Source organism: Neovison vison, chromosome 9 (genome assembly GCF_020171115.1).
Source record: "Neovison vison isolate M4711 chromosome 9, ASM_NN_V1, whole genome shotgun sequence".
Lineage (NCBI taxonomy): Eukaryota > Metazoa > Chordata > Mammalia > Carnivora > Mustelidae > Neogale > Neogale vison.
In genome coordinates this window covers 26,486,097-26,500,119 of record NC_058099.1, presented here as the reverse complement: position 1 = coordinate 26,500,119, position 14,023 = coordinate 26,486,097, and the positions used below count along the sequence as shown (strand labels likewise).

The following is a 14,023-nucleotide window of genomic DNA, read 5'->3' as shown; positions in this document are numbered from 1 at the left end:
GTTGCAATGTGGTCTTCTAGACCAAAGGTGGACCCCAGAGATCACGGAGTAGCATGGTACAGAGTTTGTGTCTGGTAACGTTCTATTATGATGAGAGCTAGAACAAGAGCCATAATCCTGAACTTTGGAACAAAGATGGTTTTCTGCTCAGCACAAGTTTTATTGCAGTGCATTGCAGAAAACGCAGAAAGACAGCCCTGATTTTTTTTTTAAGATATATTTGTTTGTTTATTTATTTATTTGAGAGAGACAGAGAGAGCGTGCGCACACACACACCCTAGCCAGAGGGGGGACAGAGGGAGAGAATCTAAAGCAGTCTCCGCTGAGATGTGGGACTTGATCTCATGACCCTGAGATCATGACCTGAGCCAAAACTAAGGGTTAGATGCCTAACTGACTGAACCACCCAGACGCCCCAAGACAACCCTGATTTTTAAACAAAATTTTCCTTTTTATTTATTTATTTTTTTAAAAAAGATTTTATTTATTTATTTGACAGACAGAGATCACAAGCAGGTAGAGAGGCAGGCAGAGAGAGAAAGAGGAGGAAGCAGGCTCCCCGCTGAGCAGAGAGCCCGATGCGGGTCTCGATCCCAGGACCCTGAGATCATGACCTGAGCCGAAGGCAGAGGCTCAACCCTCTGAGCCACCCAGGCACCCCCCAAATTTTCCTTTTTAAGTTGCTTAAAATCAAGACTTACATTTGCCATAATTAAAACTAAGAACTTCTGCTCATCAAAAGACACCACTAAAAGAGAGAAAAGACAAGCCACAGATTGAAAAAGTGACATTATTCAATACACATTTGATAAAGAATTCCTATCCAAAATTTATAAAGATTTTCTGCAAATGCGTATGAAAAAGACAACCCAAATGGTTAAAAGACTTGAGCAGGCACTTCCCAAAAGAGAACAGTCAAATGTTCAGTGAGCATATAAAATGTGCATACCATCTTCAGTTATCTAGGACATGCAAATTAAAATCATAATGTGATACTACTACTACCCACCCGTCGAAATGACTAAAATTTAAGGTGTTGGCTAGGTTGTGGTGCAGCTGAAACTCTCACTCACTGCTCATGGGGAAACAAATTGGTTCAAGCGCATTGGAAACTCATTTGCTGTATTACTGAAGCTAAAAATAAATATATGTCCTAAGATCCAGCAAGTTCACTCCTGTGTATATGCCCAATGAAAGTGTGGGCATATGTGCGCCAAAAGATATGCTTAATAATCTTCATGAATGGATTATTTATAAGAGCCAAAAACTGGAAAAAACTCTATGTCAACTATACTACAATTTTAAAAAATAGTAAAGGGTTGCCTGAGTGGTTCAGTTGGTTAAGCATCTGCCTTGAACTCTGGTCATGATCCCAGGGTCCTGGGATCAAGACCTACATCAGGCTCCCTGCTCAGAGGGGAGACTGCTTCTCCTTCTTCCTCTATCTGCTGCTCCCCCTGCTGTGCTCTCTCTCCCTCTCTCTCTCAATTAAGTAAAAATAAATAAAATCTTCAAAAAAATATTAAAAAATAGTAAAAAGTGGAAATCATTCATGTCCACAATATTCAAATAGATTAATAAATTGTGGTATATTTAAACAATAGCATACTACACAAAGGTGAAAAAGAATGAGCTACAACTAAATTGAAACAACATAAATAAATCATGCAGATACAATATTGAGCAAAAAGCTAGACACAAAGGAGTACATACAGTGTGATTTCCTTTGACTCAAGTTTAAGAACAGGTAAAAGTCGGGGTGCCTGGGTGGCTCAGTGGGTTAAGCCACTGCCTTTGGCTCGGGTCATGATCTCAGGGTCCTGGGATCAAGTCCCGTATCGGGCTCTCTGCTCAGCAGGGAGCCTGCTTCCCTCTCTCTCTCTCTCTCTCTGCCTGCCTCTCTGCCTACTTGTGATCTCTCTCTGTCAAATAAATAAATAAAATCTTAAAAAAAAAAAAAAAAAGAACAGGTAAAAGTCATCTATGGTAAAATCCAAGAGAATAATGGTTACTTTGTGGAGGGTTTTGACTGATGGGCCATGAGGGAGTCTTCCCGGGTGCTGGAAATATTCTATATGCCAATCTGGATGTTATATGGATACATGCAAAACTGCATTAAGTGTGTATACTTAAAATTTGTGTACTTTATTGCATTTAAGTTGTCATTAAAATTTTTAAATGTCTATTAAAAAATAAACTTTTCCAAACACCATCCTCTATTCTGCGAAGTCAGACAACTGCCCCTTCTTATCCCCAGCAGACAGCTAGAGGGGTATTCTCTAAAGAGGCTAGAATAGAATTTAAGGGGATATAAGAAGCAGAGCTACCGCACTTAAATCAGGGGGATAATTGGAAGTCTGCATACTGGAAGAGAGGACCTGACGCCTTCTTCCTTCTTTCAGCTCCTGGAATCCTAGCAACTGGGCCTTTGCCCACTAAATTGGAAATTGGAAAATTATTCTCAGGGGAACCCGACTAGGCCAAGAGAAAATACCTAAAGAAACTAACACAGGTTCTCCAACAAAAAGGCCCAGCCAAATCACCTTGAGTGAAGCACTTAAAAACAAACAAACAAACAAACAAAAAAAACTTCCAACTAGCTTTTCATGCCCCAATCTTTTTTTTTTTTTTTTTCTTTTTAAGATTTTCTTTATTTATTTGAGAGAGAGAGAACGCAACCAAAAGAGCACAGATAGGGGCAGGGGCAGAGGGAGAGGGAGAAGCAGACTTCTCATTGAGCAGGGAGCCTGATGTAGGGCCACTTCAGGGCCCTGGGATCATGACCTGAGCCAAAGGCAGCTGCTTAACTGACTGAGCCACCCAGGCACCGCTCAAGGCCCCATTCTTTTTTTTTTTTTTTAAGATTTTATTTATTTATTTGGCAGAGAGAGATCACAAGTAGGCAGAGAGGCAGGCAGAGAGAGAGAGGAGGAAGCAGGCTCCCTGCTGAGCAGAGAGCCCGATGCGGAACTCGATCCCAGGACCCTGAGATCATGACCTGAGCCGAAGGCAGCGGATTAACCCACTGAGCCACCCAGGCGCCCCTCAAGGCCCCATTCTTAAATAAGAATTACCAGACCTTTGAGTCAAGTCTCTATGACAGGAGAGAGATCAAAATAAAGAGAAAACAACAAAATGACTTGGAGGAAACGGAAGTAAGGTGGAAGATAACATTTTCAACGAACTAAATTCAAGGTATCCTGGGTGGCTCAGTCAGTTAAGCAACCAACTCTTGATATCGGCTCAGGTTGTGATCTCAGGGTCTTGGGAATGAGCTCCATGTCGGGCTCCATGCTCAGGGAGAGTCTGACTAAAGATTCTCTCACTCCCTCTCCCCTCTGCCTCTCCCACTGCTCTCTCGCTCTCTCAAATGAATAACTCTTTTTTTAAAAAAGTGCTAAATTCAGATAGATAATAAAAGAGATTATGTAGTAAAAATAAATTGATATTTAAAAGAGGAAGACTTGGGTGCCTGGGTGGCTCAGTGGGTTAAGCCTCTGTCTTTGGCTCAGGTCATGATCCCAGGGTCCTGGGATCAAGTCCCGTGTCTGGCTCTCTGCTCAGCGGGGAGCCTGCTTCCCCCTCTCTCTCTGCCTGCCTCTCTGCCTACTTGTGATTTCTGTCTGTCAAATAAATAAATAAAATCTTTTTTTTGAAAAAGATTTTATTTATTTATTTGACAGAGAGAGATCTCAAGTAGGCAGAGAGGCAGGCAGAGAGAGAGAGAGGAGGAAGCAGGCTCCCTACTGAGCAGAGAGCCCGATGTGGGACTCGATCCCAGGACCCTGAGATCATGACCTGAGGCGAAGGCAGCGGCTTAACCCACTGAGCCACCCAGGTGCCCCAATAAATAAAATCTTTTAAAATAAATAAATAAAAGAGGAAGACTCAGAGAAAAACAGAGCTCTTGAAAATTAGCAGTAGAACAAAAATGTAAAACTTAGTAGAAGAGTTAGAAGATGAATTTGAGGAAATCTCTCAGAGAGTAGGGCAAAAACAAGGTGGAAAAGATAAAATTAGAGATTCATTCCAGGGGATTCAATATCCAAATTATAAGCACTTTTGAGAGGTTGCAGGGGAAGGGCTGCTGGGAGGGTGGAAGGAACAGAGAGCAAGGGAGAGGAGGAGGGGAGGGGGAAAATGTTATACATAGGAAAAGGATCAAGAATCAGAATGACAATGGCTTTCTCAGCACAGCACTTATAACTACAAAAAAAAAGGAAGGACACCTTCACCAAAATTCTGAAGGAAAACGGTTTCCATTGTAGATTCTCCACCTACCCAAACTATGAAATAAATGTGAGGGTAGAATAAAGACCTTTCATATATATAAGGAATTTACATGGGATCATACCAATCATACCAGATCATAATCAAAGGCAACTGATCACTGTAAATGCTTTCTACATTAAAAAAGATAATAATAATCATGATCAACTGTTTTTATTTCAAGGAGGTAAAATTAAAAAAAATTAAGTCAGAAGGAAGCAGGATGATAAAAAAAAAATACGTGAGAGTAAAACTTGAAACCATTTAAATTCACTTTTTATTCAATAAGTATGTACCTAGGGTCTACTTTTTGCCAGCCATTTGGCTTTTATTATTTGAGAGAGATAGAGAGAGAGGGGGAGCATGCACTAGCAAGAGGTAGGGGCAATGGGAAAGGGAGAAGCAGACTCCCCACTAAGCAGGAACTCCCCCCCACCACCCCCGCAACATGAGGCTACATCACAGGACCCTGGGATCATGACCTGAGCCAGAGGCAGAAGCTTAACCAACTGATCCCCCCAGGTACCCTTTGCTAGCACTGTTTTAAATGCTCAGAGTCCAGTGGTGAATACAGACAAAAGGGGAAAAAAAAAAAAGAAAACAGAAAAAGTCTTTCCCCTTTTAAACTACATTAGGGAAATGTTTGAATAATAATTATACATCTACTTAAAAATATTATATAACCCTTAAAAATATACATAAATAAATACCAGAGACATAGGAAATGCTTATAATAAAATGTGAGGTAAAAAGAACACAGGCTTAGCCAAAGATAAAGGGGAATTCATAATCCTGAAATAGGTATGCTACAATGGTGAAATTATTAATAAATTTTTCTTTTTGTAAAAATTCATTTTAATTTTATACTGGGTTTTTAAACAGACAAGGGAAACATCAAAAAGCTTAAAAAAAATAGAACTGGTAAAAATCCCATGTTGGCTGTTTAAAATTCCATGCCAAGCATTTCTTTTGGAAAGAATTGCTGTTAAATATGCTCAGTATCTGAAATCTTTATAACTATTAGCTCTTTGCTAATGGGATACTATTCCCTAGTAGGGTACTAAAGGGTACGGAATTTAAGTTGTTTCCATCTAAAAAACTGTCTGACAAAAGGGTATTGTTTCTCTTCCTTAAGAGAGAGAATGGGAAATTACCCACTCCTGGTGGGAAAAATATGGCCATTTGTTTAGATGTTACCATGAACGCCTTCTTTTTACCCCAGCTATGCAGGGGGAAATGAGGGTACTGAAAGGAATGCAGAGCCAATGTTAAATTGGAGGCTAGGAAGGGCACTTAAACTTTGCCTATTAATTAGCTCTATTAGCTAATGAGCTCTTTGAGCAAGGTCAATAGATAGACTCCTGATAATTGAACCAGAGAAAAGTCACTGGCAGCTTAAAGGCAGCTGATATTATAGTTTTCCATAAAGGACACTAATATTCCTGGCCAGATGGAATAATACCGGCAGTCATGTTACTGAGGTACTTCCCACCAGTGGTGGTGAGAGCTCATTTTAGCACCGTCTGTATCAAACACGAGATTTCAGGAAATCTCTGTGTGAAGTCCTGTGTAGAGAACTGCGGTTTATTTTATAAGAAGCAAACTTTTTTGGATTAGCTAATTAGATCTAGTCTTGGACATGAAATCTGGGCTCCCAGAGGTTCTGACATAAAGGGAAAATTCAGGGAGTCTTGCAATGAATGTTATAATAATGCTTCAGGATGGGTTCGATACTATTAGGTGCACAGCATCTAATTTTCCTATGGCCCCTACTGTTCAATGGCAGTAGAAAAGATAATGATTGTCAAAGTGTCGTATACAATCTTAATCAATCAGACTACACACATCATAGAGATTTCATGTCTTACTCTTTAATGGTTCAGAAAAGTAGTGTAGACAGAGTGGCATTAATAAAGCATATGTGATAAAATGTAAATGATTGCCAATCTTGGTGAAGGTGATAGAGGAGTGCTTTTTCTTTTTTACAACTTTTCTAGAAATCTAAAATTATTTCAAAATAAAAGATTAACAAAAAGAAAGGAAATTCCTAGTTTGTTAAGAGTTTTAAATCATGTATGAATGTTGAATTTTATCAAATTCCTTTACTGTATCTACACAAATGAATACCTAGAGTTTCTTTTTTAAAAAACTTTTTAAAAGATATTTATTTATTTGACACAGAGAGAAATCACAAGTAGGCAGAGAGGCAGGCGGGGGGGGGGGGGGGGGGGGGAAGCAGGCTCCCTGCTGAGCAGAGAGCTCGATGCAGGGCTAGATCTCAGGACCCTGAGATCATGACCCGAGCCAAAGGCAGAGGCTTTAACCCACTGAGCCACCCAGGCGCCCCTACATACATTTTCTTTTATACTAATATTTGGGTATATGTGAGATTTTAGTGTTAAGCCGTCTTTGATGATTGAAATAAACATGAATTTTATGTTTAAAAAAAAAGACTATGTTTTTTATATTTGGCTTCTTAAACAATATTTTACAGTCTCAGAATAGAAGGGAAGCTAACTGTAGTGTTGTCCCTTGGATGGGATCCTGGGATAGAAAAGGACATTAAGGAAAATTAATGAAATCTGAATAAAGTATAAAGTGTAATTAATTAGCATATACCAATATGGGTTCATTAATTTTAACAAATGTACATAGTGATGTAAGAGACAAACAGTAGGGAAACAGGGTGTGGTGTATATGGGAATTCTCTGTATTATTTTTGCAACTTTTCTGCAAACCTAAAACCATTCTAAAATTGAAAAGTGTACCTAAATTACAAAAACAGGAGGAAAAACTTTTATGTCAATTTCAGACAAATCACAACTTGGGCCTCAGCCTAGTGTTCAGAACGTAAGACGGAAACTAAGCATCCGCCACGCTCGGGTATCGGTCTAATCATAGCTTCTGTTTGTTTCAGTGGCAGGAAAAAAAATCTTGAAAGTTGAAACTACAAATCAAAGTATGTAAAATCATAAAACATGGAAGTGATGAGACAGCGAAGTTTAGAAATGGTGTTCTAGAACAGAGGAAAGCATCATCACTTCTTGAGTGAGGAAATGATGCAATGAGAGAAATGATTTAGGGATTTACTCTATCAGCAGTTTGCCAAATGGATTGAAGATGGGGTGAAATCTTTGGCAGGGGATCAGCAAAAAGGCAATAATTGGCATGGGAAACAAAAATTTTGGGACTAAAACCCTAACATGAAACACGGGGCAAGGGTTTCAAGCAACATTAGTCTTAGTGCCACATACAACCTGTTTTAGGTGCCTGGGCACCAGCAGGGCCCACCGGGGAGATGTGTTTCAGGGTGATCTTAGCCTGACTCCACTGCACATTTGAATCCTAGAGCCACTGTATGTCCCCTCGTTCAAGTCCAAGCTCTCTTGGCGTCTTGTCAGGATTGCATCATCCCCTCTGCTTGTCCTTGCTGCCGCCCTGTGCTTGTCTCATAGTTGAGCTGGAGTCAATGCTTCTTTTCTATTTTTAACCCACCCTACTGGGCTTTTTAAAAAGTTTTTATTTGAAAAATATTTCAAACTTATGAAAAGCTGCAGGGATAAGAATGGTACACAGAACACTACGAGCTCTTGTCACACCTATTGTTAAATATTTCTCTCCCTCTCTCTCTATATATATGGACACCCAATATTTTTGAACCATTGGAGAATAATTTGCATACATCATGGCCCTTTAGTCCTAACCACTTCATTATGTATTTCCTAAGAATAAGGATATCTTTTTATAAAACCACAGCACATAGCTGCTGGCTTCGGTACACTGTACTCAGTCACCGTTTCTTGAACTGAACCGAATGATGGAAACACCCATCTTCCTGGTTTGACCTGTCCTACTGCTGAGTCACAGGAGATGGAACTCCAGAGTCTCATGTGAATTTCAGGTTTGGCTCTTGGAGAGTATCACAGATTCAGATTTTTCAGATTCCTTTTGAATTTGATTCATTATGTGTTTGTTTGACTTCATTGTTCAGCTATTCTGAAAACATCTTTTTCAAAGAATAATGCTGACACGAACACTGGCAAACACTAACAGGACAATCATGATTATTCAGGGACTGTTCTTAATTCTCACAACAAGTGTAAAGGAACATACCGTGAGGGGCGCCTGGGTGGCTCAGTGGGTTAAAGCCTCTGCTTTTGGCTCAGGTCATGATCTCAGGGTCCTGGGTTTGAGCCCCCCATCGTGCTCTCTACTCATTGGGGAGCCTGCTTCCCCCCTCCCTCTGCCTGCCTCTCTGCTTACTTGTGATCTCCCTCTCTCTGTCAAATAAATAAAATCTTAAAGAAAAAAAGGAACATACCATGACTATCTTCATTTTATACGAGGGGGGCAGGGGGATGTAGACACAGACCTTAAATAACTTGACTCCAAATATAAAGCTGATGAGGACAGGGGCGCCTGGGTGGCTCAGTGGGTTAAAGCCTCTGCCTTTGGCTTGGGTCATGGTCCCAGGGTCCTGGGATCGAGCCCCACACTGGGCTCTCTGCTAATCGGGGAAGCTTGCTTCCTCCTCTCTCTCTGCCTGCCTCTCTGCCTACTTGTGATCTCTATCTGTCAAATAAATAAAATCTTTAAAAAAAAAAAAAAGCTGATGAGGACAAAAGATCAAGATTTGAACTTAGGGTATTTTCTTATTTGTTAATGTGTGTGTGTGTGTGTGTGTGTGTGTGGTTTGTACTTAGCCTTCTTCCATTTCACAGCATTTTCTCTAAAGATGACCCCACGCTATTTCTTGTTATTGATTGATTCTCATTGTGTCGTGTTCCCCTAGGACAGAAGCATTCATTTTCCTGATGTGTTTATTTTTCAGCTGAAGCGAAGGTGACTGGTCCCATGAGGCCGGAAGAATGAACTCAGAAGAGGCTGTTTACACGAGGGTCTCCCACTCACCAGCTGTTCCAAGTCTGTGGATGAAGAGCGGGATCTTATTACTTGGATGGAAGCGTGCGACCGTGTTGCCGAACTGCACCAGCAGCCGAGCGGATTTGGCACAGCGGGGCTGGCTAATAAATGATTCATCAGAAGTATTTGATACAAATTCATCTTGTAACAGCGTCTTCAAAGTTTGCGTTGCCTTCTTATCTAGGCTCGTGTGTGTTTCTGTGATCTCTGCTGCTTCTCTCTCCAGCACCGCTACTGGCCTGAAGGCTGGATCCACAATGGAATTCTCCTCATTCAGTCTATTTATAGACTCAGTGTGGGTTCATAACTATTTATTGAATGCTTATTCCATGCCAGTCATTAGGCTGCATGCTTGAAAACATCTGATCTTCACAAAAATCCTATAAAGTTGCATCTACTTCCTCCATTTCGTCTGTGAAGAAACAGAGAGAGGCTCAGAGAGGTTGTGTGCTCTGTGTCAGATCACACAGCTGGCAGAGACAGGGATCTGTCTAGATCTAGATCCACAGGGCCTTCACTTTAACACAGTGCTTTGCCTATGGTCACTGGTATTCCTTTCATAACTAGAGATGGGGATGGGGCTGTGTATGGGAAGTGTCTGAGAGGGAGGATCGGGGAAGCTTTAGGAGCACTGAGTCATCATGGAATTATTTTCTAAGAAGAATAACACAATGTGCTTTTAGATTAAAGGCTGATAAACTTGGCCTGTGAGTCGAATCCAGCCCCCAACCTATTTTTGTAAATAAAGTTTTATGGGAACACAGCCATCTCCAATCCTATATGTGTTGTCTATGACTGCTTTCTCTCTACATAGTTGCATAGTTGTGGCAGAGATCATATGGCCTGAAAAAGCCTAAAATATAGACTGTCTGGGTGTTTCCAGAAAAAGTTAGCTGATCCCTGTTTTAGGTGACTTAGGAAGAAAGCCAAGTTATTATTTTTTCCTTTGGACTGAAAAACTACCTAAAGATTCATAATGCTGAGATATTCACTGTATTCTAATGGTGGAGGTGGTGGTGGCCGAATCAGGATGGGGGTGGAGGTTTTGGGGATCTAACCCGGGAAGCTTAAGGGACAAGGACTAAGAAGGAGACATCTGGGTCTCTGGGTCCCCAGTCAACTCCCCACCCCAGACTCATCCCACTCATGTCCTTCCTATTCCTCCTGCCAAATCAAGTTTCCTAAAATAACCCTTTGCTCATGAACCTGTAAGTGGTTTCCCACTTACAACATGCTCAAATCCCAACACCCCAGCCTGGAATTTAGAGACTATAACAATCTGACCCCTACTAATCTCTTTCCACATCCTGCCTTTTTTTTTTTTTTTAATCATGAGGAAGTCATGTCAAATTTGAATATATGTCTCAAAGTCAATTTGTCTTTGATTCTTTTTTTTTTTTAGTTTTTTTAAAATGTTAATTCCAGTATGGTTAACATACAGTGTTACATTAGTTTCATTAGTTTCAGGTGTACAAAACAGTGATTCAAGAATTGTATGCAGGGCGCCTGGGTGGCTCAGTGGGTTGGGCCTCTGCCTTCGGCTCAGGTCATGATCTCAGGCTCCTGGGATCGAGCCCCACATCGGGCTCTCTGCTCGGTGGGGAGCCTGCTTCCCTCTCCCTCTCTGCCTGCCTCTCTGCCTACTTGTGATCTTTCTGTGAAAAAAATAAATAAAATTAAAAAAAAAAAAGAATTGTATGCATTATTCAGTGCTCATCATGATAAATGTACTCTTTAATCCCCATCACCTATTTCACCCATCCCCCCTCCTTTTGAGTCACTTTTTTCTTTTTTAGAGAAAGGGAGAGCATGCTGGGCAGGGGGTAGTGGTGGGGGGCAGTGAGAGACAGAGAGAGAGCATCCTTTTGTTAAAAATTTTTTTTTAATTTTTATTTTATTTATTAACATATGTTGTATTATGTGCTTCAAGGATACAGGTCTGTGAATCATCAGTCTGACATAATTTTTTTTTTTTAAAGACATCTATGTATTTATTTGACACAGAGAGAGAGAGATCACAAGTAGGCAGAGAGGCAGATGGAGAGAGAGGAGGAAGCAGGCTCCCCGCCGAGCAAAGAGCCCGATGCAAGGCTCGGATGCAGGGCTCGATCCCAGGACCCTGAGACCATGACCTGAGCTGAAGGCAGAGGCTTTAACCCACTGAGCCACCCAGGTGCCCCTTGCTTTTAAATTGTAATACAAGCTTCCTCCCACATTGCTATGTATTTTTCAAAAAGAAAATTTTTCATGCTGCAGAATATTCCTTTACTTGTATGTTCCAATGTTTTCTTAATACTTCTCTGGTATCGGGGGCACGGAGGGCTCCTTTTTCTGTTCATTTCATCTCCTATCTCCATTCTCCAGAGTTCTCCTCATTCCCTCCCACCTTTGCTCAGGCTGTTTCTTTGGCTTGGAGAGGATCCTATCTTCCCTTCATGCCTGCTGTCTTAAGTTACCCCATCCAGCTTTGGTTCTGTCACCTTCCTTCTTCAAATTTCAATTGCTAGAGAAAAGCCCAGCAGAATGAGAGAGATGGATTTCAAGAGACTTGTTTCCCGGAAGTTCTGACGTGGCACCATCTGAATCTGACAATAGCCCGACAGTATCAAAGGCTCACAGACACTTATCTCCTGGCACTGTGCTCAGGAGAATGGTTTATTTTAGAAAATAATAACTGATAGGGGCATCTGGGTGGCTCAGGCAGTTGAACGACTTGACTCTTGACTTCAGCTCAGGTCAGGATCTCAGGGTCATGAGATCGAGCCCCTTGTTGGGCTCAGTGCTGGGCATGGAGTCTGCTTAAGGTTATCTCTCTTCCTCCCTCTGCCCACCCCTCCCACCCCATTCCACTCATGCTCTCTCTCAAAAAATAAAAATAAAAATAAATAATGGGTAGCTACCATATATTATGTACTTGACATAAATCAGACATTATTCTAGGTAAGCACTTTACATACACTGTCATTTATCTTCCTGACAACACCCTTCAAGTGGGTATTACTAATACTCTCATTTTACAAATAAGACCACTGAGGTAAAGAGGTTACTGGATCGCCCAAGGCCACACAGTGGGAAAGTGGTAGACTCAGCATGTGGACTCAGTCTGGCATCAGAATCTGGGTGCTCAATTCACCAGCACCCTTTATCTCCCTCGTCTCAATCTCTCCGTCTCATTCTGGCCCACACCATTCTCCAAGTATATGCAGAGGGAGAGGGGCTGCTGAGTAATGTTCTCACTAGGAACAGTGAGCCTGTTACTGTGTTAGAGAGCCAGGCAGGGGTGTGGGGTGTGGGCAGCATCCTTTCACAATGGAGAGATCAACAGGCAGAAACATTTGCTTTGTGCTTGGTCATTCTCTGAACAAGAGGAGTCCAGAGGCGTTTCGAGAGCCAAGGCAGGCTGTGATGGAAACATCTGTGTCTTCCAGACTTCACTTACCTGGTGTCTCCGGTGCCTAGCAGAAAGCAGGCCATCACACACGGAGAAGGTATTGTGACATAGCAACATCATAATGGCTACAGTTCAGTTAACTGCCCCTTTCATGCCCTATCCCAGGAAGGAGAGGGGCCTCTTACAATGGAGCGTATGAGAGTGGGGGTGGGGAGAAGGGATACAGAGCACATTCCAGAGGTGAGTACAATTGCAAAGCTGAGTCAGAAAGGGAACGAATCATTACTGGCTTCAAGTTTGCAGCATGACAGAACCTCAGGGTTCAGAAAGATGTTAAAAGTTATCGCTGCCATCTACCCTTCCACTGCCTGATCCCCTAAGAAAGCTCTGCCAGGCACATGCTTAGCCCCTGCTTGGACACCTCCACGGACAGGGACCCGCCACCAAAGTCCATTCCAGCTCTGTATGACTGTTAGGAAGTTGGACTTTTTGTTGACCGGAAATGCGTCTTCTGGTAGCTTCCACTCATTGGGTCTAATTCTATCAGTAGGATATTAGAGAACAAGTCACTGGCCTCTTACACACCACAGCCCTAGAGAGATTTGAAGCCAATGATCATGTCCTCTCTGACATGAGGAACTTTTCCTTTCCAGGCTAAATACTCATAGGCACTTTTCATTGTGTCTCGTCTCACAGTTTCCAGGCCCTCTGTCATGTTGGTGTGCACTGATTGCTGCCCATTTTGCTTAGAGCTCTCCAACTACGGAGCTAGACCACAGCAGACCAGGATCATCCTTTTCTTCCCAGGAGGGCATAAATGTCTAAAAGGAGTTCCTAGGATCAGAAATTAGTACTTGGAGTTCAAGGGGCTTCCAGGACTTTCGGAAGTGAGAAGGAGGCAGGGAAAAAGAAGAATTAGGTTTCTAAGATTGGGAAGAGAGGATAGCTAATATTTTTTGAATACTTCCTACATGACAGGGACTGCTAAACACTTAATATGAATTATCTTGTTTCATCAACTCAAACCCCCCACAGGTGGGACTGTTATGATGCCTCTTTCACAACGGAAGAAACTGAGGCTTAGAGAAACCCATGGTTTTCCTGGGTTAGGTGGTGTATGCTGAGACCAGGCCCGATATTACCAGGGAGAAATAGGTGGAGATCTGGGGCTTCAACAAAGAGCAACATCTGGCCAGTGATTATGCTTCAGAAAAACCAGGATAACAATGAAAATGGGAGTTAGGGGTGACAGTAGGACTTCTAAGCCCCCAAAGACCAAGCGGGGATAAGGACCATCCAAGGGTGACACAGGAGGATATGATGTACAAGGGAGTAATAATAGTAACAGCTATCATTCGTTAAATGTGTACTAAGCTCAGCGCTTTGCATATGTAATCTCCTTAATCCTCACAACCTCCAAAACTGGGAATGACTGTGATC

General features: G+C 41.9%; 1 protein-coding gene across 1 annotated transcript in view; it reads left to right on the top strand.

Moving 5' to 3' along the window:
- The window catches only part of SLC44A1 (solute carrier family 44 member 1), a 201,639-nt gene extending 191,668 nt beyond the window's left edge, over window positions 1–9,971 (top strand). Inside the window, exon 16 of the mRNA XM_044265219.1 lies at window positions 9,101–9,971. Within this exon, the coding sequence (XP_044121154.1) occupies window positions 9,101–9,115 (15 nt within the window). The 3' untranslated portion in view covers window positions 9,116–9,971. The remainder of the gene's footprint in view (window positions 1–9,100) is intronic.
- The last annotated feature ends 4,052 nt before the right edge of the window (window positions 9,972–14,023 follow it).